Here is a 23597-nt window from a genome sequence, read left to right on the forward strand (position 1 = left end):
TGAGATTACTCTGAATTCACTCTGGGATCACTGAATTCACTCTGGGATCACTCTGGATTCACTGTGATTTGACTCTGGAAAAAAGGCACAAAACCACTCTGGATCCACACTGGTTTCAATATGATTTCACTCTGACTCTGAATACAGAGTGATTCCAGAGTGAGGTGAAGGTTGCAAGGGAAGGGTAGAAATAATTAGTTAAACACCAAAAGTAATAACTATTGTAACTAACAAATATAAGAATCTAAGTATAAGAATAATATAAAATAGCATGACAGCCCTCACACATGTCCGTGTGTGGGTACCTAGCTAGTATACAGTAAACCTACATATAAAAGTTATAGGTATTAGTGTGTATTCGAATATATGTTATTGTATGCGTACTGTAAACGTTAGATGAAGACATGTTATGTTAAGTGTATTGGTGTGAACCAGAGAGGGAGGAAGTGGAACTGAAAAACTCGGACCTAAAACCGAGACTCCTGGTGACGACACTTCTCCCTGAGAGCTGTAACCGAGCACTTGCTGTAGCTGAAACCACTGAATAAAATCAAGCTCTCTGATAATTATTATTTATCATTTAAAACAGTCCCCCTAACTAAAGTTTTCCCCTTTTCTTAATTTAATCTAACAAATCCCATTATCAAAAACTGAATTAATAAACAACAATAAATTTAAATTGATCCCGCGTGACTACAACTCACACCTCAGTCCAGAAGAGGCGTTACGAGCAATCTAGTGACCTCGCTGGACTTAACAATTTCTTCTGTAGAGAATTTTTGTTTTGTATTCTATTTACTCTGTTTCCCTTGTGAACTAGCGCCACCTACATTTTTCTTTATAGTTATATTGTTTTTATTTGTTTACATTTTCTACAGCATTTCTAGTGTTTCCACAAGTTATGATCTTGTATATGTGATAAAACGATTAAATATTTACAAATTTTGCGGTCACTACATAAATTTATATATTTATCGAAAATATGGATAAGGAAATTCATTTGATCGGAAAACCCATGCAAAAAATTTCAGAACGTAAGTTGCCAACAGTGAAAGAGGTTATGAGTGTTTTTTTTATCAGCTCAAAGTGTTAAAATGTTCTATCAAACAAAGTGCTAAAAATGCAACTGATCAAGTTATTGAACTATGGAAAAACAACCAGATTCCGACTAGTGGATCAACTAATGTAATACAAAAAATTCTTCGCTATCATAACCGATGGTTGAAATTGCAAAAATCTTTTGTGCGAAAAAAATCATCAGCCCAAAACAAAAATGTAATAATATTTCAGAATGAAATCAAAGCATTATTTGATATTGTAGATCATAAATCAATAAAACTGCTTGATAATGATATTCGTGAACTATATTCAAATCAAAAAAGTGATACCCGGAAAGAAATTCTTTCAAATAACCCAAATAAATTAAACAGTACTATGAATACGATGGAAGTAGATGAAAGTCGTGAGTATTTACAACATTTAATTATTATAAATTTTAATCAGAATTGAAAATAAATTAAATTGATTATAAATTATGAATAATAAAGTATATTATTGTTTTTCTAATTAATTATATCATAAATGTCAATATGTTCGTAGATGATAAATAAAAAACTCTTTGTGTTCCTTATTCGATGTCAAAATGAATGAGTTCCATATTTTTGCTTCCATTAATTAAATAACAACGCTTATTTTAGATTTTAATCCACCCTCAACCAGCCATGAGATTGTTCGAAGTGAGGAATCAGAGTCATCTTCAACCCTTACATTAAGTCAAGCTACAAATTTCGGTTCAGATTTAGAGTATGTGCCTCAAATACCGACAACACGAGCAAAAATAAATATTCTAACTCCAGAGCTTATCTCAGCACTCGACAGAGCTAATGTTAGTAGTAGAAATGCGATGTTCATTATTGCTCCAGTTCTATCAAGTGTTGGTGTTAATGTAGAAGATACAACTCTTAGTTATCGAACAATTCAACGAACTCGCATGCTCTTACGAAAAGACATTGCTATAGGACTAAAAGATAACTTCAAAGCTCATGATAAATATGTCGTGCATTGGGATGGGAAAATACTGAATGACATTTCTGAATCGAAATTTGTGGATCGATTACCGATTATTTTGACTGCTTTTGGTACTGAGCAGTTACTTGGAGTTCCAAAAATGAATAGTGGATCGGCAGAAAATCAAACAGCAACCATCTTGTCAACGTTAAATCAATGGGGTATTATTAGTTACATCAAGGCGATGTGTTTTGACATGACTGCGGTTAATACGGGTAACTAATCTATGATAAAATATTTAAAAGAAAATTTTATTTTCATCGTTCTAGTTGAATTGTTTTCATACATTAATTAAATTTTCGACACGTGCCCATTAGTTATAATTCTTTATTTATTTATAGATTTTAAATATGCGTTACAATTTTTATTAAATACAGAACTTAAAGTGTAATTATCTATTTTTACTATACAGGAATCCATCATGGTACATGTAAAGAAATTGAAAAGGCCTTAGGAAAAGAATTAATTTGGTTACCATGTCGCCATCATATTTATGAGATCATTTTAAGGAGTGCATTCGAAGTCTATTGGCCAGTATCATCCGGACCAAATGTTCCAATATTTGGCAGATTCGAAAAATTTTGGGACACATTCGATAAAACGAAGTATAAATCTGGTGTTGAAGATAGTATTGTTGCTAATATTATTACGAATGAAAAAAATAATCTATCTTCATTTATTAAGCGATACTTACAGGTATTATTTAAATACAATTTTAAGTGTAGAGGATAATTTTTGATTTTTACGAATAATTGATTACTTTTGGTAGTTATCGCAACCCCGAGATGACTATAAAGAAATATTGGAATTGTCATTAATTTTTCTGGGAGAAACGCCACGAGAGCAAGTTTTCTTCAAGCGTCCTGGTGCAGTTCATCATGCAAGATGGATGGCAAAGGCAATTTATTGCCTAAAAATGTTTATTTTTAGAGATGAATTTGACCTTTCTAAGAAAGAATTGGATGGTCTTCGACAATTTTGTATTTTCATAGTTATGGTGTATGTAAAAGCTTGGTTTTCATCAACTTCTGCGACTTCTGCTGCTAATCACGACTTAGAGTTTATGAAAAATTTAATTGAGTACAGTAAAATTAATTCTTTAATTTCCTTGGCTACATGTGAAAAAATGAGTTCACATTTATGGTACTTAAGTGATGAACTTGCTATTTTATCGCTTTTTGATGATACCGTTCCATTAAACATAAAGAAGAATATTGTCGAAGCTGTTAAGACTCGCGAAGGTACAGATTCTAAAGAAAGATTTATTATTGATAGAAAAAATTTACATTTAATTCTGCAAAAAAATATAAGTGACTTTGTTTCTAAGAAGTCATTAAAACTTTTTGAGATCTTTGATCTGCCGTATGATTTTCTTGACAAAAATATTGATTTATGGTCTACTGATGAGAGTTATAATGAAAATAAAGAATTTTTCGCACAATTGAAAGTTGTTAATGATGTGGCAGAGCGAGGTGTCGCATTAGTAAGTGAATATAACCAATGCTTAACGAAAGACGAAGAGCAATTTCAATTTTTATTGCAAGTTGTGAAAGAGTATCGAAAAAACTACCCTACTTGCAACAAAAATTTGTTTGAAAATAAATAGCTCGGTTGAAAATTGAAATAAAAAACTTTCTTATAACTAATTGGACATTTTTTTCTCTAAAACTGAAATCATAATATATTTATAATGAAAACTTTGCTTTTTTTATTGATAAATGATTAACTAAGCGATAAATAATATACAATTTATTTTTTTAAATGTAGATAAAAATACTTACACATAAAAAAAAGCTTGAAAAACATTTTGAAGTTTCTCAGTTGATGAAAAAAAATTTTTTTCGTGTAAATTTTCTCAAAACTGATAGATTAAATTGAAATTTTTCAATTATTTAATCAAAAACTCTTAAAATCGATATACATGAAAGTTTGATGATGAATATCTTTTGAACGATTAATTTAATCGCCAAAACATAAGATACCATTTTTATAGAGCAGTTAATTTTCTACAAAAATTTCTATTGCCCATTCAATAATAGCCATTTCTTGTCGAGTTATAAAATTCATAAACAAAAGTGACATTTGACTTAAAATAATCAATCTTAAATCTTCAATATTAGTGAAATGGTGAGGTTTACGGAAAAAACATAAGATACCTTTTTTGTAGAGCATTAAATTTCCTACAAAATTCTTAAAAAAATTTTTTCTGTACGACCAATTAATGATGAGGAATGAATTTTTTTCTATTGGACTGAGAAAAAAATGAAAAACTGCGACGCGGAGGATCTTCATATTAAAATTAAGAGTTCATATTTGGTGAGAATTTTTTTAAGGTGCCTAGTAACCCATTTTTCCGTATTAATTGTAAAAAAAAAATAGTTGATTTTTTTGACCCACCCTAGTGTATATGTACATGTGAGTTGCGCGTAACTACCCACCCCTGCACATCCCGGCCCCTTAGCTTTCTCTCTGACAACTCCTGAATGCAACTACTTTAATACATTAGATGGAATAGCCTCGATGTCGGTCAAGCGATTCTCAATGTGTTGATCCGTTCGTACAACTCAAGTGGCAAGGCGCGGGTTCATATTACTCTCGCCGACCCTGAGTTCTGCAAACCGTCAAGTGTAGACGCTCTTATAGGAGTCAATCTACACTAGTCACAAAAATTAAGGGATATAAAAAAAATTCCAAATTTTTTTGTGATTTTCAGCGAGCTGTAACTCCGAGGAAAATGATCGCACAGAAAAAAAAAAAAAGCAAATTGTAGCTCCAAGTGTCTAGTTTTTAGATATGATCATGAAAATTTTTTGTCATCGTCAGGTCTGGAGAAATCCTAAGAAAACTACTGAAAAAAAATTTTTCGAAATTTTTTTTCGTCTTAAAAAAGGTCTACGGGCTTCAAAAAAATTTTTTCGATTGTTTCGTTTAAAAGCTCTTTTAGTAAATTTAAAACCCTTTAATTTGACGTAATCAAAAAGCCTGTACGATAATTTGCCGCGGAGTTATCGTCAATCAAAGCAAAAAAGTTTTTTTTGACTTTGGAAATCAATAACTCTGGAAATAATGACCGTATAGGAAATCGAAGGAGGGTTTTGAAAACTACACAATATTCTCTATAAGAGAACGTAAACCGCTTTTGAAGAAAAAATTTTTTTGAATTGAAAACTCGGACTGAAAAAAGACAAAAATTCGCATAATTAAGGATATTTGGATAACTTGGTATAACTTTGGATAAAATGGATGAACGAAGGATATCGTTGGTAATTTTTAACTTCAAAGTGTCCCCTAAAATCCCTAAGAAATTCAAAGCGCTCCGATTTTTTGTTCATAGTGCCCAGAAGCTTCAAATTCTGTGTTTTCGCAAAAATCACCATTATGAGCAATTTTGTGATTTTTATTCATTTTTCCATTGAAAAAAATTTTTTTCAAAATTCTTTATTTTTTCGATCAAAGAGATTGATTTTTCAAGAAATTTGAAAAAAAAAAAAAAATTTTCAATTTTTTCGAAATTTTTTTATCAAAAATTTTTTTTTAATTTTTTTTTTTATCGTCTTCAGAATGCTTCACTATTGTCAAAAAAATTAACTCAATTTTTTCTGTCCGCTACAACTGCCTTAGTTTTAAATCTCATTTTAAAAATTCAATAAAAACAAATTGATATACCCCCGCGGAGTTCGGCTTTTCCTCACACAAAACTTGAATTTTACGTTTTCTTTTTAGCCTAAATTCCTTACGTGAATTTTATGTAAGCTTTTCTTTGATAAGCACCTTTTGATATGCCTCGTCGACATTTAGCTGCCACAGATGTGGCTCGCATTGTTACCCTCCTTCAAGAGGGCTACAGTCAGGTGGAAGTAGCAGCTTCTATGGGAGTGAGCCAGTCCGTTATCAGTCGGGCCTATGCCCGATTTAACCCGACTCAAAGTTACGATCGTCGTCCGGGTCAAGGTAGACTACGAATCACTACCGAGCGTGATGATCGAGCTATCATTCGAGATGCTCGTCGAAACCCTACTGCGCATGCCCACACGATCGCTCATCAATTTCGCAATCGTCGACAACGTCCTCCCCAACAACACATATCGGCATCGACGGTTCGAAATCGCTTTCGAGAGCAAGGACTACGCGCTAGACGCGCAAATCGCGTGCCTATGCTCACTCCACGACATCGCCGAGCCCGATTGGCCTATGCTCATGATCATCACCATTGGGGTCGTAGACAGTGGACCAGTGTATTATGGACTGACGAATCTCGATTTTGTCTTCATGGCAGCGATAGACGATCTCTCGTTTGGCGCCGTCGTGGAGAACGAGATCGGGATGGTTTTACGAGACCAGTTACAGCTTTCAATGGTGGATCAGTCATGGTGTGGGCAGGCGTGTCCTTCAATACCAGAACCCCGTTGGTCATCGTTCGTGGGACGTTGACTGCCGATAGGTACGTCGACGAAATTCTGGAGCCACACGTCCTGCCTATGCGCACACGCATGGGGGCAAGACGGTTCATTTTGATGCAGGATAATGCTCGTCCTCACACTGCAGTTCGTACGCGAACTTTTCTCCGCGCCAACAACGTAACAACGCTTAATCATCCAGCGATGAGTCCTGATTTGAACCCAATTGAGCATGTTTGGGACATGCTTGGGCGTCGATTGCGGCGAGACTATCCGCAACTGCACAATCTTCATCAGTTGACTCAAGCGTTGTTACGTTGTTGGCAAGGAATTTCGCAACGTGATATTCGACGATGCATCAACATGCAAGAGCGTTTACGAGCTGTGATTCGGAACAGAGGTGGCAATACACGGTACTGAGCAGTTACTGCCGTGCGTACAGAGGTCATTCGGCAGCTGCAAACAGACAAACACGCAGACAAAGACAGACACACACACACACACGTGTGTGTGTGAGAAGCGTAAATCCGACCGAGCAACCTCCACGTGGTAGGCTTTGGGTAACGCTAATGCCGGCGGTAAAACAACAGTCGAAAAAAATTGAAATTTTTTTTTTTTTTTTTTTTCAAATTTCTTGAAAAATCAATCTCTTTGATCGAAAAAATAAAGAATTTTGAAAAAAATTTTTTTCAATGGAAAAATGAATAAAAATCACAAAATTGCTCATAATGGTGATTTTTGCGAAAACACAGAATTTGAAGCTTCTGGGCACTATGAACAAAAAATCGCAGCGCTTTGAATTTCTTAGGGATTTTAGGGGACACTTTGAAGTTAAAAAATTACCAACGATATCCTTCGTTCATCCATTTTATCCAAAGTTATACCAAGTTATCCAAATATCCTTAATTATGCGAATTTTTGTCTTTTTTTCAGTCCGAGTTTTCAATTCAAAAAAAAATTTTTTCTTCAAAAGCGGTTTACGTTCTCTTATAGAGAATATTGTGTAGTTTTCAAAACCCTCCTTCGATTTCCTATACGGTCATTATTTCCAGAGTTATTGATTTCCAAAGTCAAAAAAACTTTTTGCTTTGATTGACGATAACTCCGCGGCAAATTATCGTACAGGCTTTTGATTACGTCAAATTAAAGGGTATTAAATTTACTAAAAGTGCTTTTAAACGAAACAATCGAAAAAATTTTTTGAAGCCCGTAGACCTTTTTGAAGACGAAAAAAATTTCGAAAAATTTTTTTCAGTAGTTTTCTTAGGATTTCTCCAGACCTGACGATGACAAAAAATTTTCATGGTCATATCTAAAAACTAGACACTTGGAGCTACAATTTGCTTTTTTTTTTTTTCTGTGCTATCATTTTCCTCGGAGTTACAGCTCGCTGAAAATCACCAAAAAATTTGGAATTTTTTTTATATCCCTTAATTTTTGTGACTAGTGTATTTTATAAACTTTTAAGTGTGGACCAAATTAAATTAAAAAATCACCCAGATGCAATCCTGCAAAAAACTCAGCTCGGATGGGTCGTTGCTGGTGCACTAAATCATTCTTTCAACAAGCGGACTCTATCTTATCATTTATCCCTCATGAATCAAGTCACAGATTTGGACCTCACTCGATTCTGGGAAATGGAGGAACTCCCTCCTACGAAAATTCTATCTCCTGAAGAACAATTATGCGAGGAGCATTACCGCAATAACACCACGCGGGATTCTTCTGGTAGGTACATAGTCCGGTTGTCTTTTAACGATAAGGTTCATAAACTCGGGAATTCATATACCTCCGCCTTGAGACGTTTTCTTTCTCTTGAGGAACGGTTAGCTGAGGATGAAAAAATTCGAGACGACTATATTGCCTTTCTACAGGAATATAAGGATCTTATGCACATGTCCCTAACAAGCGAGTCCAGCTCTGAACAGGGTTTCTATTTTCCGCACCATGCCGTAATCAATAAGGACAGTGTAACTACTAAGACTCGCGTCGTATTCAACGGGTCATCAAAAACTTCGAGCGGAATATCGCTCAACGATACCCTAATGGTTGGTCCTAAGTTACAGGACGATTTATTTGTTATACTGATTCGATATCGCACCCATCTTATTGTTATCACAGCCGATATAGAAAAAATTTATCGCCAAGTTCTTGTTCATCCCAAAGACAGAAGATTTCAAAAAATATTATTTCGTTCCAAGCCCACGGAGCCTATTTGCACGTTTACACTTAATACCGTCACCTACGGTTCTTCTCCAGGTTCTCATTTAGCGATACGGTCCCTTCATCAGCTCGCCGACGATGAAGGCCACGCTTATCCTCTCGCTGCTGTAGTGTTAAAGAGCGACTTCTATGTAGATGACGTTCTCAGCGGCGCAGAAACTCGCCAGGACGCCGAAACCCTCCGCGATCAGCTCAAAGAAATAACAAAAAAGGGTGGATTTACATTGCGCAAATGGGCCTCGAATGACCCTTCGCTATTGTATAATTGTGACGAGCATCCCAGTACCACTCACATGTCCCTTGAGCCAGATACAACCGTGAAAACTCTAGGCATTCAATGGAATGCTAAAGAAGATACTATTTTTTACAGCGTAAACATTAGCAAAAATCGAACGGTTACTAAACGATCTATTTTATCTTAAATAGCTAAATTGTTTGATCCGCTCGGTCTATTGGGTCCAGTAATAGTATATGCTAAAATAATCTTACAATTATTGTGGAAGTCCGGTCTTGCTTGAGACGAATCCATCCCTCTCTCCACACATACCTCTTGGGTAAATTATTTAAATGAGTTCCCATTAATTGAATCAATGCGCTTCAATGCCTTATAACTACTCACACTATTCATACCCAAATTCATGGCTTTTGTGACGCCAGCAAGAAGGCTTATGGTGCCTGTCTCTATTTGCGAACATGAGATTCGGATGGCCAAGTCCATATCAGACTAATCTGTTCCAAATCGCCAGTAGCTCCGGTCAGCTCTATTTCCTTGCCTCGTTTGGAATTGTGCGGTGCGTTATTGTTAGCCCGCCTTCTTTATACCGTTAAGCAATCCTTATTAATGAACATTGACAGTATTTTTCTATGGTCTGATTCCACTATAGCTTTACATTGGTTAAACACTCCATTTCATTGCTTAAAAACTTTTCTTTCCAAACCGATCTTGTTTCTCGCGGACAGCTTCCGTCTGAGTTTATTCAGGGGGGACTTTGGCAGCACGATCCTGCCTGGTTAAGGAAGGAGCAGGATTCCTGGCCAAAAACTGTATTGCACAAAATTGAACTTCCCGATGTAAAACCGAATACCCTTGATAATGTTAATTGCATGAAATTACAACTGCGTGGTTATGATTTACTTGAGAGAGATCGTTCTTTTAACAAAACAAAACGTATGATCGCATACCTGCTACGATTTATTAATAATTCAAGATGTAAGGATTCTCTGTGCATGCGCTGTCTGTTGACACTAATTGAAATGCGCGCCGCTTCTGAAATTAATTGCCTCAAGAAAAGTGCTCCTCTCTGTAACAATAGCAATTTAATCCCGTTGAGCCCTTTTCTAGACTCAAACGGCCTTCTTCGGGTAGGAGGTCGGCTTACCTGCGCTGAAATACCTGAAAATCAGCGTCACCCGATCCTTCTACCTGGTAATCACCATATCACCCGCACAATTATACGGGAGGAGCACGTGCGACTTAATCATGCCGGGGCTCAAACCACTTTATATTCAGTTCGACAAAATTATTGGCCCTTAGATAGTCGTAATATCACGCGTAAGATCATACACCAATGCTTAACCTGCTTTCAAGCCAAGCCTCGGATGGCTGATCACATCATGGGCAATTTACCTGCTTATCGAGTATCTCTAGCTCGTCCATTTCTTCGTGTCGGGATCGACTATTGTGGTCCTCTTTACATGAAGGAAAAACGATATCGCAATCGGCAGAAACTTAAGGTTTATGTAGCGGTTTATATTTGCATATCTACTAAGGCAGTGCACTTAGAATTAGTTACCGATCTAACCACCGAAGCCTTTATGGCTAGCCTCAAGCGCTTCTTTTCTCGAAGTGGAAAATCCTCATATATATTCCGATAATGGCACGAATTTTGTAGCTACTAGCCGGGAACTTGATGAGTTATATGATATTTTGCATTCTGCGCCACATAAGGATTCCATGCAGCAATACCTGAACCAACAGGGCATAAATTGGCATTTTATCCCTCCCAGGGCCCCTCACTTTGGAGGACTGTGGGAGACTGCTGTAAAGTCGTTTAAAAAACATTTGTTACGTACCATAGGCGATACTCTATTAACATATGATCAACTAGAAACCTTTGTGATTGAAATAGAGGCAATTTTGAATTCTCAACCCATCTCGCCATTATCATCAGATCCAAATGATCCCCTTCCCTTGAATCCTGGCCATTTCCTTATTGGTGGTCCTCTGACAAGCTTTTCACAGGTTGACTTCACCGATACCCCGTCGAACCGGCTGTCTGCGTGGGAACATGCCCAACAATTGAAACAGCGCTTCTGGGAACGCTGTACAAGGAGTATCTACATCAGCTCATCACTCGTCCATCTCATTAGGTGCATTCTCCCAATCTCGAGGTCGGATCCCTCGTATTGATTGCCGAGGACAATCTTCCGCCACTACAATGGGCTGTAGGGCGCATCACAGCAATTCACCCAGGCAAAGACGGCGTCGTTCGCGCAGCCACCATCAAAACTAAGAGTGGGACTTATGACCGTTGCAACAGAAAGCTGTGCCCCTTACCAATAGATTAGCTAAACTTTATTTGTATCATTTTTTCCTTTGAACTCAATAATTCAAGGGGGGCGGCATGTTCCGTCCCGATAATATTAGTTCGTACAATTTATTATTACTACTTAAAAATTTATCCTAATACTCAATAGTACTTAAAGTTTACGCTTTGTCAAGGTTAAATATTTCCCACAGAATATTTCTCGACGTGGGTTTTTCCCATCCAGAATTTTCCCAAAACTCTCATTTACGTTTATTCCAAAACGTTTACAATTTAATCCTACTATAATCATATACTTTTTACTTGAGTACTTTGTCCGTATTTTTTATATTTTGGAAACTGGCTGTCGTTACGATATTTGTTAACCCTATCATAAATCATAGTCTCCATCCTATACCTGATCGGGCCTCAACTCTGACCCTACCACGCATCCGTTAGGGCCCATAATGACCTTCCCACGACGAGGCTAATTGCCCAATGACTTGTCAAATTTTCCTTCTTGTCCTTTGTATTTTCCTGAGGACCTATGAAATGCCTTATTTCCTTTCCTTCCATTTTTCTCACTTTCCGCTTCCACGCCTTCACTTAACTTTAATTATTTTTAAGAAACTTGTAAAATTTCAGTTTTCTTACAACACTTGTAACAATCACACGCATTTTGTTAAATAAACCAGCATAAACGTACTTTGCTGTATTTTATATTTATTTCAAGGAATCATCAACCAACATCATAATAATTAATAAAAATAGTTGCGATAAACTAATCTCGGCTCAAACAAGTTTATAGCTAAAAAAAAAAACTTAGAATTTTAATTTTTATGATTTAATCCGCTAAGGAAATTTTAGTTAAACTTTCTTTAAGTATTTTATGACGGTAGGCTCGGGTTCGAAAGATATCACATCTGCGGGTCTAACTTAGCCACGATCAAGGGACAGCAATACCCAAGTGTATATCTTTGGAATGTACAATTGCAAAAAGTAGCTTGTACATTTTTTCAGAATAATTACCTGAAGGACTTACGGACTGAAGAATAAGTTTGAAGAATAGTTAGTTCTCTCTGAACAGTGAGCGATAACTGATTGTTGTCCTTCTGACCGTGGATTCGTTCTCTTATCCAAGTCTGTCGTCATTTTATTATTTTTAATATTTAACATTAACGATATCTTATTTCATTAATATTGTTCATATTGCTAGTTCAGTGTGTTAAATAAATTAGAATTGTTAATAATTAAATAATAATAGTAAATTATACTTTTAGTGTGGTGATTAGATAATACCCTCTCTCTCTCTCTCTCTCTCTCTCTCTTCGATTGGCAACTTATAACAGATCAACTTCTGTGAAATCAACTAACTCGAGTACATCTTCGGTTTCAAGCTTCAGGTCGGTAAATTCCTCTCCAGTTGATCGTAGGTCTGTGGCTCGTAGCTCAACTTCGTCTTTCAAGTCTCCAACTACGCCGACTACATTACTATCGCCCAGTGCTGATACAGTTTTCTCATTTCCTATTGCATCTACATCAATGGAGCAATTACCGGCTAACTGGGTGGATAAATCACTTGATGAAAAGATGACAAGCTTGATGGAGCAATTCTTGTTATCAAATTTAAACGTTAACAAGAAATTTGAGGATCTTGGCTCCCAGATTAATGACCTTAAAAAATCACAAGAAGCTACTGCAGTAAGCTTGGGTGAAATGTCCAGACAGGTCAAAACAAATGCTGCTTCGATTACTACTCTGAGCTCGGATTTGGGAAAATTGAAAATAGATCGAGAAGCTGAGATGAGTATTGTGAAAGAAAAACTTTCAAATCTTAGTGATTTAATGTCTACAGAAAATAAATCTGTCCAACCTACGTTGAAAGATACCTCTGAACTGGTGATCTCCGGAATTCCTGATTCAGTTCAAAATAGTTTATCACCCGCTGATATTACGACTGCTGTTTTAAATAGTCTAGAACTTCCTCATTTGGTTGGTGATATTTTGAACACACGTCATCTCAAATTCCGAGGTAAATCAAGTGGTAGCCAGAACAAATCAAATCGCCACTCTTATATTATTCTCTTGAAATCCTCGCAAGTTCGCGATTATGTGGTTGACAAAAAACGTAAGATGGGCAATTTATTTGCAAGAGCAGCTTTTCCAAATTCTGTTGAGGAAACTTCCAGTGGTGTTATTTACGTCAATGAATTTTTGCCGCCAGAAACTTATCGACTTTTACAGCGAGCTAAAGAGAAAGCTAAAAATAAAAGGTTCAAGTTTGCATGGGCTAGAAACGGGCAAATTTTTGTCAAAAAAGATGAAAATTCTGAAAAACTTGCAATATTTTCTGATTCTGATCTTCTTAAAATCGATTGACAAATCTCAAATTCAATTCATAAAAAAAGGCCATTCGGCAGCCGAAATGGAAGTAGATTTCATGAAAATGAATGTAAAAATCTAAAGTTTTGGATGACGTTTGGTAAAACGAGTGCAACAGCAAATTTCATATTTGGTATAGCGGAATAGGACCTACTTTTGAGATAAAACATATAGTATGGTACTCAAATTGAAGCTTATTTAAAGAGCTTTTAGATGCATTTTACAGAATTTCAATAAGTTATCTCATTCAAAAGTTATTCGAGTAAGAAAGTAAAAAAATGTAAATTTTTATAATTTTGAAAATTTTATAATCCTAGCATTTCTGAATAATTTCAAGTCTACACATATGAAATGGTACTCAAATTAAAGCTTATTTGAAGAGCTTTCAGATGCAATTAACAGAATTTCGACAAGTTATTCCATTCAAGAGTTATTCGAGCAAGAAAGTGAAGAAATATAAATTTTTATGATTTTGAAAATTTCAAAATCCTGGCATTTCTAAATTACTTGACCGATTAAGCTCATCTACGAACTTGACTTCGGTATCTATCTGTAGAATAATTATGTTGAATTTGGTAAAGATCCGACGTAAATTGGCGACGCTATCGTCGTGACAAGCCGCGTTATATCTGATATATATATATATATATATATATATATATATATATATATATATATATATATATATATATATATATATATATATATATATATATATATATATATACATATATAAACTTTTGAACCATATGCATTTTCCGACTCAGCTCGCCAAGTATAGTCGAAATATAGCAAAATTTTTCAAAAGTTCCGTCATGAGGGCCAATGCAATAGTTAGATTTCTATGAAATCTACTAAAAACAGCTCATTACAGGGAAGTTCTCTACCTCTCAATATACTTAGCCTAAATATCAACAGTATTGTGGGTCACACTGCTCAATTATTGGATCTCGTAAGTCAAAAAAAACCAGACATCATAATCCTTGTTGAAACCTGGTTAAAACCTTCACTGGATAATAGTATTTGTTCATTAGATGATTATACTGTTATACGCCGAGACCGAGTATTAAAACACCCAGATACTGATTGTTATATAAAAGGAGGAGGAGTTGCTTGTCTAGTACACAAATCACTCAAGGTCAAAGTATTATATATCTCAACATCAGATTACCTAAACCAACCAGAATTCTTGATAGTTAATATTACCTTAATCACTGGATCACAACTATTATTGTCATGTATATATCGCAGACCGAAAGGACTCTTTCTTACTGAGTTTTTTGATATCTTTTATAAATTAGCACCGAATTTCAACAATATCATTATAGCTGGAGATTTAAATTGTAACTTGTTAGAATATACTTACACTGCAAATCATCTGAGAGACTTTATAACTGAGGCATCGTTGTATTGTGTACCCTATGGAGTACACAATATGGAGTACTACATTCCATAAAAATAATTGTGATTCCTGGCTAGATGTAATTTTGCTGGATAGTGCTTCTAAACTAGTCTCCTATGTGAAATCTGATTCTCCATATATTGATGGTCATGATTACTTGTTCTGTCAGTATGATCTGAATAACCCAAAGCCTGCACCAAAGATTATAACTTACAGAAACCTAAGATCATGCGATTATCAAGCCCTATCGACTTCGCTAATGAATTCTTTAAAAGTTGAAAATTCTGTGCTTGAAAATTCTGATCCAAATATTTTACTGTCTATTTTTAAAACTGAAATTCTGTCATCTTTAGATTTGCATGCACCCTTACTTACAAGTAAGGTCTCTCGTCGTAGTAATCCTTGGTTTACTAGAGAGCTGAAGGCTAAGTGTAAAGAACGTGATAAAATCTACAAAAAAGCAAAAAGATGTAAGGATCCAAACTTGATTGCTCTCTTCAGATTAAAAAGAAAGGAATTAAAAATCCAGTTGAATCATGCTCGTGAAGAATACCTCAAAACTGCTCTTTCCAATCTGCCGTATGGTTCAACTGTCTGGAGTAAACTCAAGCACCTTGGTTTAATCAAATCTAATCCCTCGTCACCGCTTAACTTCTTCGATGCTTGTGAATTAAATGAGTATTATGCAAACATAGTTAGGAAACATCAACCGAGTGATGTAAATTTCATAGATAATTTACCTATCGACCATACAAAGAAGGTTGATTGCTCATTTCATTGGACAAAGATTGATATAGTTGATGTTACCAAAGCATTGCATCTCACTCTATCTAAATCAAAAGGGAAGAGCCCTGATGGTCTTGATCTGAGATGGTTGAGAGATCATCTTCCGCAAATCTCAGTCTTTCTCACAGCTTTATTTAACAGATCTCTTGACACCGGTATTTTTCCTGATATTTGGAAGATCGTCTACATAATACCCTTAAACAAGATCACACCACCTAGATCTCCATCAGAAACTCGACCGGTTGCAAATTTGTCGCACTTGGCTAAAGCCTTCGAAAGAATTATTGCAAATCAGGTGACATCATATCTGGAAGATAATGAACTTTTGGATCCTTTTCAGTCTGGATTTAGAAAACACCACAGCACGCAAACAGCGTTATTGAAACTCACTGATGATATTCGACAAGCAATGGACAACAGCAAACTTACTGTATTATTCGACTAGTATTGTTCGACTTGAGCAAAGCTTTTGACTATGTAGATTCCAAAAGTATACTGATTGCGCTATTTGAGCTAGGTTGCTCTATGGAAACAGTAAATTGGTTCTTCTCTTACTTGTCGGATCGATCTCAGTCAATATTAAACGATCTTGGGACTCCAATTCAACTACTCAAAACGTCATCTGGTGTTCCGCAAGGATCTGTTCTGGGTCCAATCCTATTTCTAATAGTCATGAATTCTGTGGCTCAGCGACTGGTATATTGCAAACATGGATTGTTTGCTGATGACAAATATATATACTCTCACTTCTTTTTCTATCAGCTACATGATGCTATCTGGAGGGTCAACTTGGATGCACAATCAGTCGCTGATTGGGCAAGAGACCATGGATTGGAAATCAACCTAGCTAAAACAAAGGCTATGATCTTGGGTTTAAATAGTAAGTTGAAAAAGCTTGAGGACTTGGATCTACCACCAATAGTAATAAATGGTGTCATAATACCCTACGTTAATTGTACCAAGTGCTTAGGCATTCAGCTAAGCAGAAATTTGTCATGGAACTACCACGTCACTCAAATAGTTAGTAAAATGAACTCGGCTCTGCATTGCCTCAAAGTTAGGAAAAATATCTTTTCAACTCCTATAAGGAAATTACTAGTATCGGCAACCATTCTACCACTCGTTGACTATTGTTCCGTTGTATTGGTCGACTCAACTTCTGATAACAATTTAAAACTACAACGTGCAATCAACTGCTCTATCAGATTTATTTTTAATCTCAAAAGATGAGCACATTTCACCTTTCAGACGCGAATTGGGATGGTTGTCTGTGAAGTATCGCCGAATATACTACATGAGCTGTTATTTCTACAAGTTACTCCAAGTTGAAAAACCCAAGTATTTACGAGATCAATTCACAGAAGACACTGATGTTAGACGCTCTAATAGGCTTGCAGCCAAAAACATTCTACCTTCAAGCTACCTCATTTTGCTACCACCTATATGGAGCATTCCTTTCTAGTCTCTGCGATTCGTCTGTGGGAAGAATTGCCTGATGAAATTATAAATTCGAGTAGCAATGAAGTATTCAAAAACAAAGTTTTTGACTATTTACTGAACTTAGACAATTAATATAGTGCAATTACACTTTTGGTGGCTGTCTTTATTTAATAATTAAATAGACTATTATATTGTGAAGTGTGGTAAATTATCTTCTTGAATATTAAAATTTTTATGAGTTGAATTTTTAGTTTAGAATTAGTTTAAAATTAGTTTGAAATTATGAATTAGATTAAATTTATAAAATAAGTATGAAATTGTTACATTATGTACTTGCTCTAATAACTCTTTGATTATGTAAAAATGTATATTTTACTATTGTACTTGAAATTTTGCCATCTGGCATCTGCCTTGGCATAATAAAACGAAATCAATCAATCAATCAATCTGTGTGTGTGTGTGTGTGTGTGTGTGTGTGAACCTTTTATAACTTTTGAACGGCTTGACTGATTTTATCGCGGTTAGTGCCATTCGAAAGGGCTTGACCAAACTTAGATTTCCTGAAAATTTGAACCGATTCGGACCTGTAGATTTTGAGAAATTGTAAAAAAACTAAAAAAAAAATTTTTTGAAACGTGATTTTTGTGGAATAGCTTTTAAACGGCTTTACCGATCAATTCCAAAAACTAATCAGCTTTTAACATCAAAAAACCACATCGATCGCTGCCAGTCCGGTCAAAATCGGTTGTTTCGTTCGTGAGTTATCGTGAACGAAAGCAAAACGAAAAAAGTGTTTTTTCGGGATTGCTCTAAAATTTTCGCTTCGATCAATTAAAACCTGAAAATAACTTATGAGGATGATGAAACTGCGTCGAATGCCGCCAACCGCGTGGAAATCGGTTGATCCATTCGAAAGTTATCACGATTTGAAAATTCCAAAAATAGTGATTTATTAACTCCTATCAAACTTTTGAGCTCGGAGAGCTCAAAACTACACGAAAATCAGATTTTTGAGCTCGAAGAGCTCAAAAACATAATAAGTGCAATATCGAGCGCTTAATTACGAAAGTAGCGGGAAGTTGCAGGGATGGCCGTCAGGATCAACCGTTTTCCTAATTTTTTTTACCCAAGTAACGGAATCGATATGTAATTACTTCTTATTAATCATGGGGTTATAATATTTATCGGGCGTATAACCTGTTTTCAGTATCTAAATTAAATACCTAACATAAGTACTTCCACTCTTTACATTGATTGAGACATCACTATATATATTGACTCTGGGCATGGTTCTTATAACTTATGGTTCTTATCTGTACTTATTGTGGGAACATTTTGATAACAACATGTATCCACTCTGGTTACGTAATGGGTTCTGTATGTAACCATTGTGGGATTTTTAAGATGGCAAAATGTATCCACTCTGGGCACGTAATGGTAACATATCGGTTACAGTACGTATTCACTCTGAAAACACTCTATTATCATTATGTATTTACTCTGGAAACACTCTGTTTTCAAAATGTATTCATTATGGTTTCACTACATATCCATTTTGGTTACCGACTGAGCCCACTCTGGTTTCAGTCTGGAAACACGATGGACAAATGTAACAAACACACTCTGGAAACTCTCTGGAAACACTCTGGAAACGGAATGAAGCCATTTCCACTCTTTTCTCCGTATTATTCTTTTTATTTCTAATTTATTTTCAAATAGTCTATTTGAAAATACATATTTTCAAATTTGTTTTTTCTATTAAATTTTAATAATTTTTTATTATTAATCTTTTATTTATTATTCGTATATATAATTAATTTATATTTTAATTCTAATTCTTTTTTTTTTTTAATTATTTAATTTAATTTTATAATTTATAATTTAATAAAAAATCTAATTTAAATCTAAAAGAATTAATTAATCTATAAAATATAGATTCTAATAAAAAATAATTCTAATATTAAAATAATTTAACTAATATATATAATAGTTAATTTAAAAAGTTAACTATTTAAAATAAGTTAAAAAAAAAGTGAAAAATTATATAAATAATAAAAAAAATAATATATAAATACCCTGTTACGTGAATGTTGGAACGCTTCACGTAATGATTATCCGTAACTCCTATTCTTTCCCGCTTCACAGCATTATTTTCGAATTTGAAAAATGTGGAACGCTTCACGATTTTGCGTGTCACATATATATAGCCATATATAATAGCTAAATTTGTCATTAAAGACAAATTTTTGGGAACTGGGGAAAATAAAGGATAAAGAGGGAAGGGGAGGACCTTTACTCAGTAGGAATTTTCGGTAACTGAAAAAGTAATTCGGACAGCCCAGTTATGACACGCAAAATCGTGAAGCGTTCCACATTTTTCAAATTCGAAAATAATGCTGTGAAGCGGGAAAGAATAGCCCGGGTAAAAAACTTTATATATAATTATATATAATGTTATATATAATTATATATGGAAATTGGCCTTATATAATTATATATAGTTATATATAACTATATATAATTATATAAAACTATATATAACTATATATAACCATATTCAATTATATATTTATTACATCTAATTAATTATTGGGTTAAATTTATGGATAGAGTATTTAATATGTTCCTACGCTATTCTTTGAAACCAATTAAAATGCAAAAAAAAATCGCTAGACATAATTTTACAGCTATAACACAAGCCGTCACCCATCCAACTATTAACCCTGCTCAATGCTGTTTAACTTTGGTGATCTCCGTGAGTCTTGAAGTTTCTGTCTGCTGTGCTGCTGTCTTAGATGTTAATGATTCTATGATCTACATAGTGTATCATATGAGTATCATAAATATAATATAAAAATTGATTTTATAATATATTTGGATAGTCATAATTCATAATTTATTTCTTTTACCGACTCTCATTATAATATAACACTTATTTAATTAATAAAATAAATAATGATTTTACTATTAGATAGTAGCAGAGCAGACCGAAACATCTCATAGGAAATATAACAAATTTTGTATTTCAGAATTATTTAAACGTAATTATGTTTATAATTTTATGATGTTTATCATTTTACACTTTTTTTAATTATCAAGAAAAAATTTTTATACATGTTAATTATATATAAGCATATATAATTATATATACTTATACATAATTATATATGGGATTATGTATAATTATATATAATTATATATGGGACTATATATAATTGTGCATGTCTGTATATATTGCTCCATATATAGTCATATATAATTATATATAAGCTTATATACAATGTATAATCGTGTATGATTATATATAATTATATATGATTATATAGAAAAATTTTTTCTCAGGTATGTCTGTAAAAATATAAGTGCAATAAATACAGTATGGTAATAAATTTTGATGTTAACATTAATTTTAAGTAGTTTATTCCACTGCTGTATACTTGTTTTTTGTGAATATATCAATTAACTTGAAAGTAAGAAGAAATTTTTATATAGGATAATTATATATAAACATATAATTATATATACTTACCCTCGCAGTTTTAAAATCACTGAGGATCCATGATGGTTACATACAGGATCCACAGAGGATTTACAATGGAACTACTGTGGAATGTCAGTGGATCCACTGTGGATTTGTGCCGTTTTGCCACTGTGGTTCTATGATGGTTACGCAATGGTTATTTCGTGGGTCCACTGCGGATGTTCAATAGTTCCATTGTGGATGTACAATGGTTCCACTGTGGATCTACAGCAGTTCCACCGTGGATTAACAGTGGTTCCTTTGTGGATTAACAGTGGTTCCTTTGTGGATTAACAGTGGTTCCTTTGAGGATTAATAGTGGTTCCTTTGTGGATTAACAGTGGTTCCACTGTGGATTAACAGTGGTTCCACTGTGGATCAATAGTGGTTCCACTGTGGATTAACAGTGGTTCCACTGTGGATCAACAGTGGTCTTACTGTGAATTTATAATGGTGCCATTGTCATTGAACAGTGGTTCAATGGCGGTTTACGATTGATCCACTTCCGCTCCGTGGAATATGAACCACTCAGAATTTAAAAGTAATGGGAAGGTGCCGGGATAGTTTGGAAAATCATTAATTTTATCATTTTTGCTTTTTACTGAGAAATATATTGATTAAAAAAAACATGAAAAATAACGCACAGTATAAATATTATAAATTAAATTAAAAATATTATTTTATTCCCGCAAAGGACGCTGATTCCTGGGTTTCCTCTTAGCCTCACGCAATTTATTTGTAATCCAGGCTTTTATGTTTTTATTAATATCATCTATTGAGCCTGGAGTGTATAGTATATTATTTTTTTTATGCAGGTACCTGCATATCCCTGTAATCATTAAAAAAACATACATTAATACGGTCACTCTAACTCAAACTACACTCAAAGATAATCTTCCAAAATTATTGCTATGGGAACATCGTAATCTATCTCATCATACATTCTAGCGTTGGACCAGACTTTAAACATTTTCATTTTTACGATGTGGAAATCGTAAATTGTGTAAGGGAAAATTAAAACTGAAAATTTTGGTTAGATTTGCAACTATTAACTAATTCCGAAATTCCCTGACTGACTGACGAAAAGTTACAAGTCTTACCAAAAGAATTATTTTTGAATATATTCGTTAAAATCCCTTCTTCTTTCTTAAAATAATGTTATTATAGGAATTTAGCAATAACAGTTGAGACGGTGTTAAATTCTTAGAGCGACAATTCATTCTGAAAATCTTTTTGAGAATTTTCATGTAATTAAAATATTCAATCAATTCGGACTGAGATTAAAATTCTCCGATGTTTTCCTGATTTTTTTCAGGCCTTCTTGGTTCTCCAGATCAATCATTGTAAGGAAGTTGAGATAAGAATAATATTTGTTAAGAAATTTAAACAACGATCTCTTTTAAACGCGATCATAGATTAGGTATGCCGAATAGAATGAAAAACTATTTTTTAGATATGGTATTGCAAGGCTTATGTCATTGATAAAAGATTTAAATAAAAATGTAAAAATTATTTGAAAAAAAATCACATTTTTAAAATTAATGATTTTCAAAGTATGCAGTTAATCTCTATCAGATTTAAAGAATACAAGTTTTTCATCAGATTTCAGAGTTTTCAGGTCGTAGAAATAAATTCTGAATCGACATATTATTGTCTGGAATGCGCAGAAATTCAAACGAAAATTTCGCTCAAATGTTATCATTAAAAATTACGTTTTACTGTAGACATCAAAAAACAATTAATTTGGGGAATTATTCTTGCGTCAAAGCGCGTGTCAGATAAAATCACTTCTATTCTCTAAAAAAAATAATTCATAAGCAGTTACATCTCTTCACTGGCAGCCTTTCCTTGTATATGCTTTTATGACATCAGTAACGCAACATTACAGTTTGAAATTTTTAAAGAAATATTAATTTAAAAAATTGAACTAATTGCGGGAAGCTGAAAAATAGCCGTAGATCAAGCCGCTCCTTCAAATGATTATTTTTTTTTATGTTTCCTAAATAACTCAGTTGTAATCAGCTCGTAACATATAATATCATTTTTCGGGAAATAGCATTAATTATAAAGTCTGGAATTTCATTAGCAGACAGATTGAAAAGGTTTGACAAATAAACTACGTTATTTAGGCATTTAATTCACTAAATTCCGTGAACTCACACACACACACACACACACACACACACACACACACACACACACACACACACACACTGACGCGCTAATTTGCAGCCATTAAGGTAAAAATCGTCACAATCGTATTTTCGGATCGCAGAACGTACGATCTGAAAAAAACATCACAGTGGAAATTCACCGCATTTAATAACTTGCCAATTTGTATCCCACATTAAAAAGTTTAAGAAGTTAGTAGTTCCCCTTTAATTTTTAAATATTTAATTCTTATGGCAATTCGACGTTTAGGAGTCTAAAACGACTATTATTATTTAGCGTTGACTTATTATGCAATCGCTGTAAAACCACAATGGTGCTACAGTGAAATCACGATTGAATCACATGAAACCATGATTGATCAGTGATGTAACCATGAGTTCGACCACAGTAGAACCATTATTGAATCACGATAAATCAAGTACAAAACCACGAACCAACCTGTGGTTCAATTACAGTAAAACTATTGTGGAACCACGGCATAGTCACAATTCTACTGTAAAACCATAAGTGGAACTATGAAAGAACCACAATAGATGCTTGGCTAACCCACTATAAGACCGTTGCTGAACCACGATGGAACCACAATATATCCACAGTTGATCTACTGTAATACCACTGTAGAACCACAAAAGATACACAGTTGATCCATCATGAAACCGCTGACGAACCACGTACCATACATC

At 34.3% G+C, this 23597-nt stretch overlaps 4 protein-coding genes across 4 annotated transcripts; all 4 read left to right on the forward strand.

Moving 5' to 3' along the window:
- The first annotated feature begins 765 nt into the window (after positions 1 to 765).
- LOC141528035 (uncharacterized) lies at positions 766 to 3713 on the forward strand. Its single transcript, XM_074243865.1, has 4 exons — positions 766 to 1462; positions 1698 to 2282; positions 2480 to 2763; positions 2837 to 3713. Exons 1-4 carry the CDS (start codon positions 1435 to 1437, stop codon positions 3671 to 3673), a joined length of 1734 nt encoding a protein of 577 aa, XP_074099966.1. The 5' UTR covers positions 766 to 1434; the 3' UTR covers positions 3674 to 3713.
- A 4346-nt stretch (positions 3714 to 8059) lies between these two features.
- Positions 8060 to 9109, forward strand: LOC141528017 (uncharacterized). Its single transcript, XM_074243839.1, has one exon. The coding sequence runs from the start codon at positions 8060 to 8062 to the stop codon at positions 9107 to 9109; it is 1050 nt and encodes a 349-aa protein (XP_074099940.1).
- Positions 9110 to 9941: 832 nt separating this feature from the next.
- LOC141528018 (uncharacterized) lies at positions 9942 to 10562 on the forward strand. The gene has a single exon (XM_074243840.1). It carries the CDS (start codon positions 9942 to 9944, stop codon positions 10560 to 10562), a length of 621 nt encoding a protein of 206 aa, XP_074099941.1.
- Positions 10563 to 10641: 79 nt separating this feature from the next.
- Positions 10642 to 11097, forward strand: LOC141528019 (uncharacterized). The gene has a single exon (XM_074243841.1). It carries the CDS (start codon positions 10642 to 10644, stop codon positions 11095 to 11097), a length of 456 nt encoding a protein of 151 aa, XP_074099942.1.
- The last annotated feature ends 12500 nt before the right edge of the window (positions 11098 to 23597 follow it).

This window comes from Cotesia typhae, unplaced genomic scaffold (genome assembly GCF_013202065.1).
Source record: "Cotesia typhae breed Kobodo isofemale line unplaced genomic scaffold, CoteBio_Ctyphae contig_42, whole genome shotgun sequence".
NCBI lineage: Eukaryota > Metazoa > Arthropoda > Insecta > Hymenoptera > Braconidae > Cotesia > Cotesia typhae.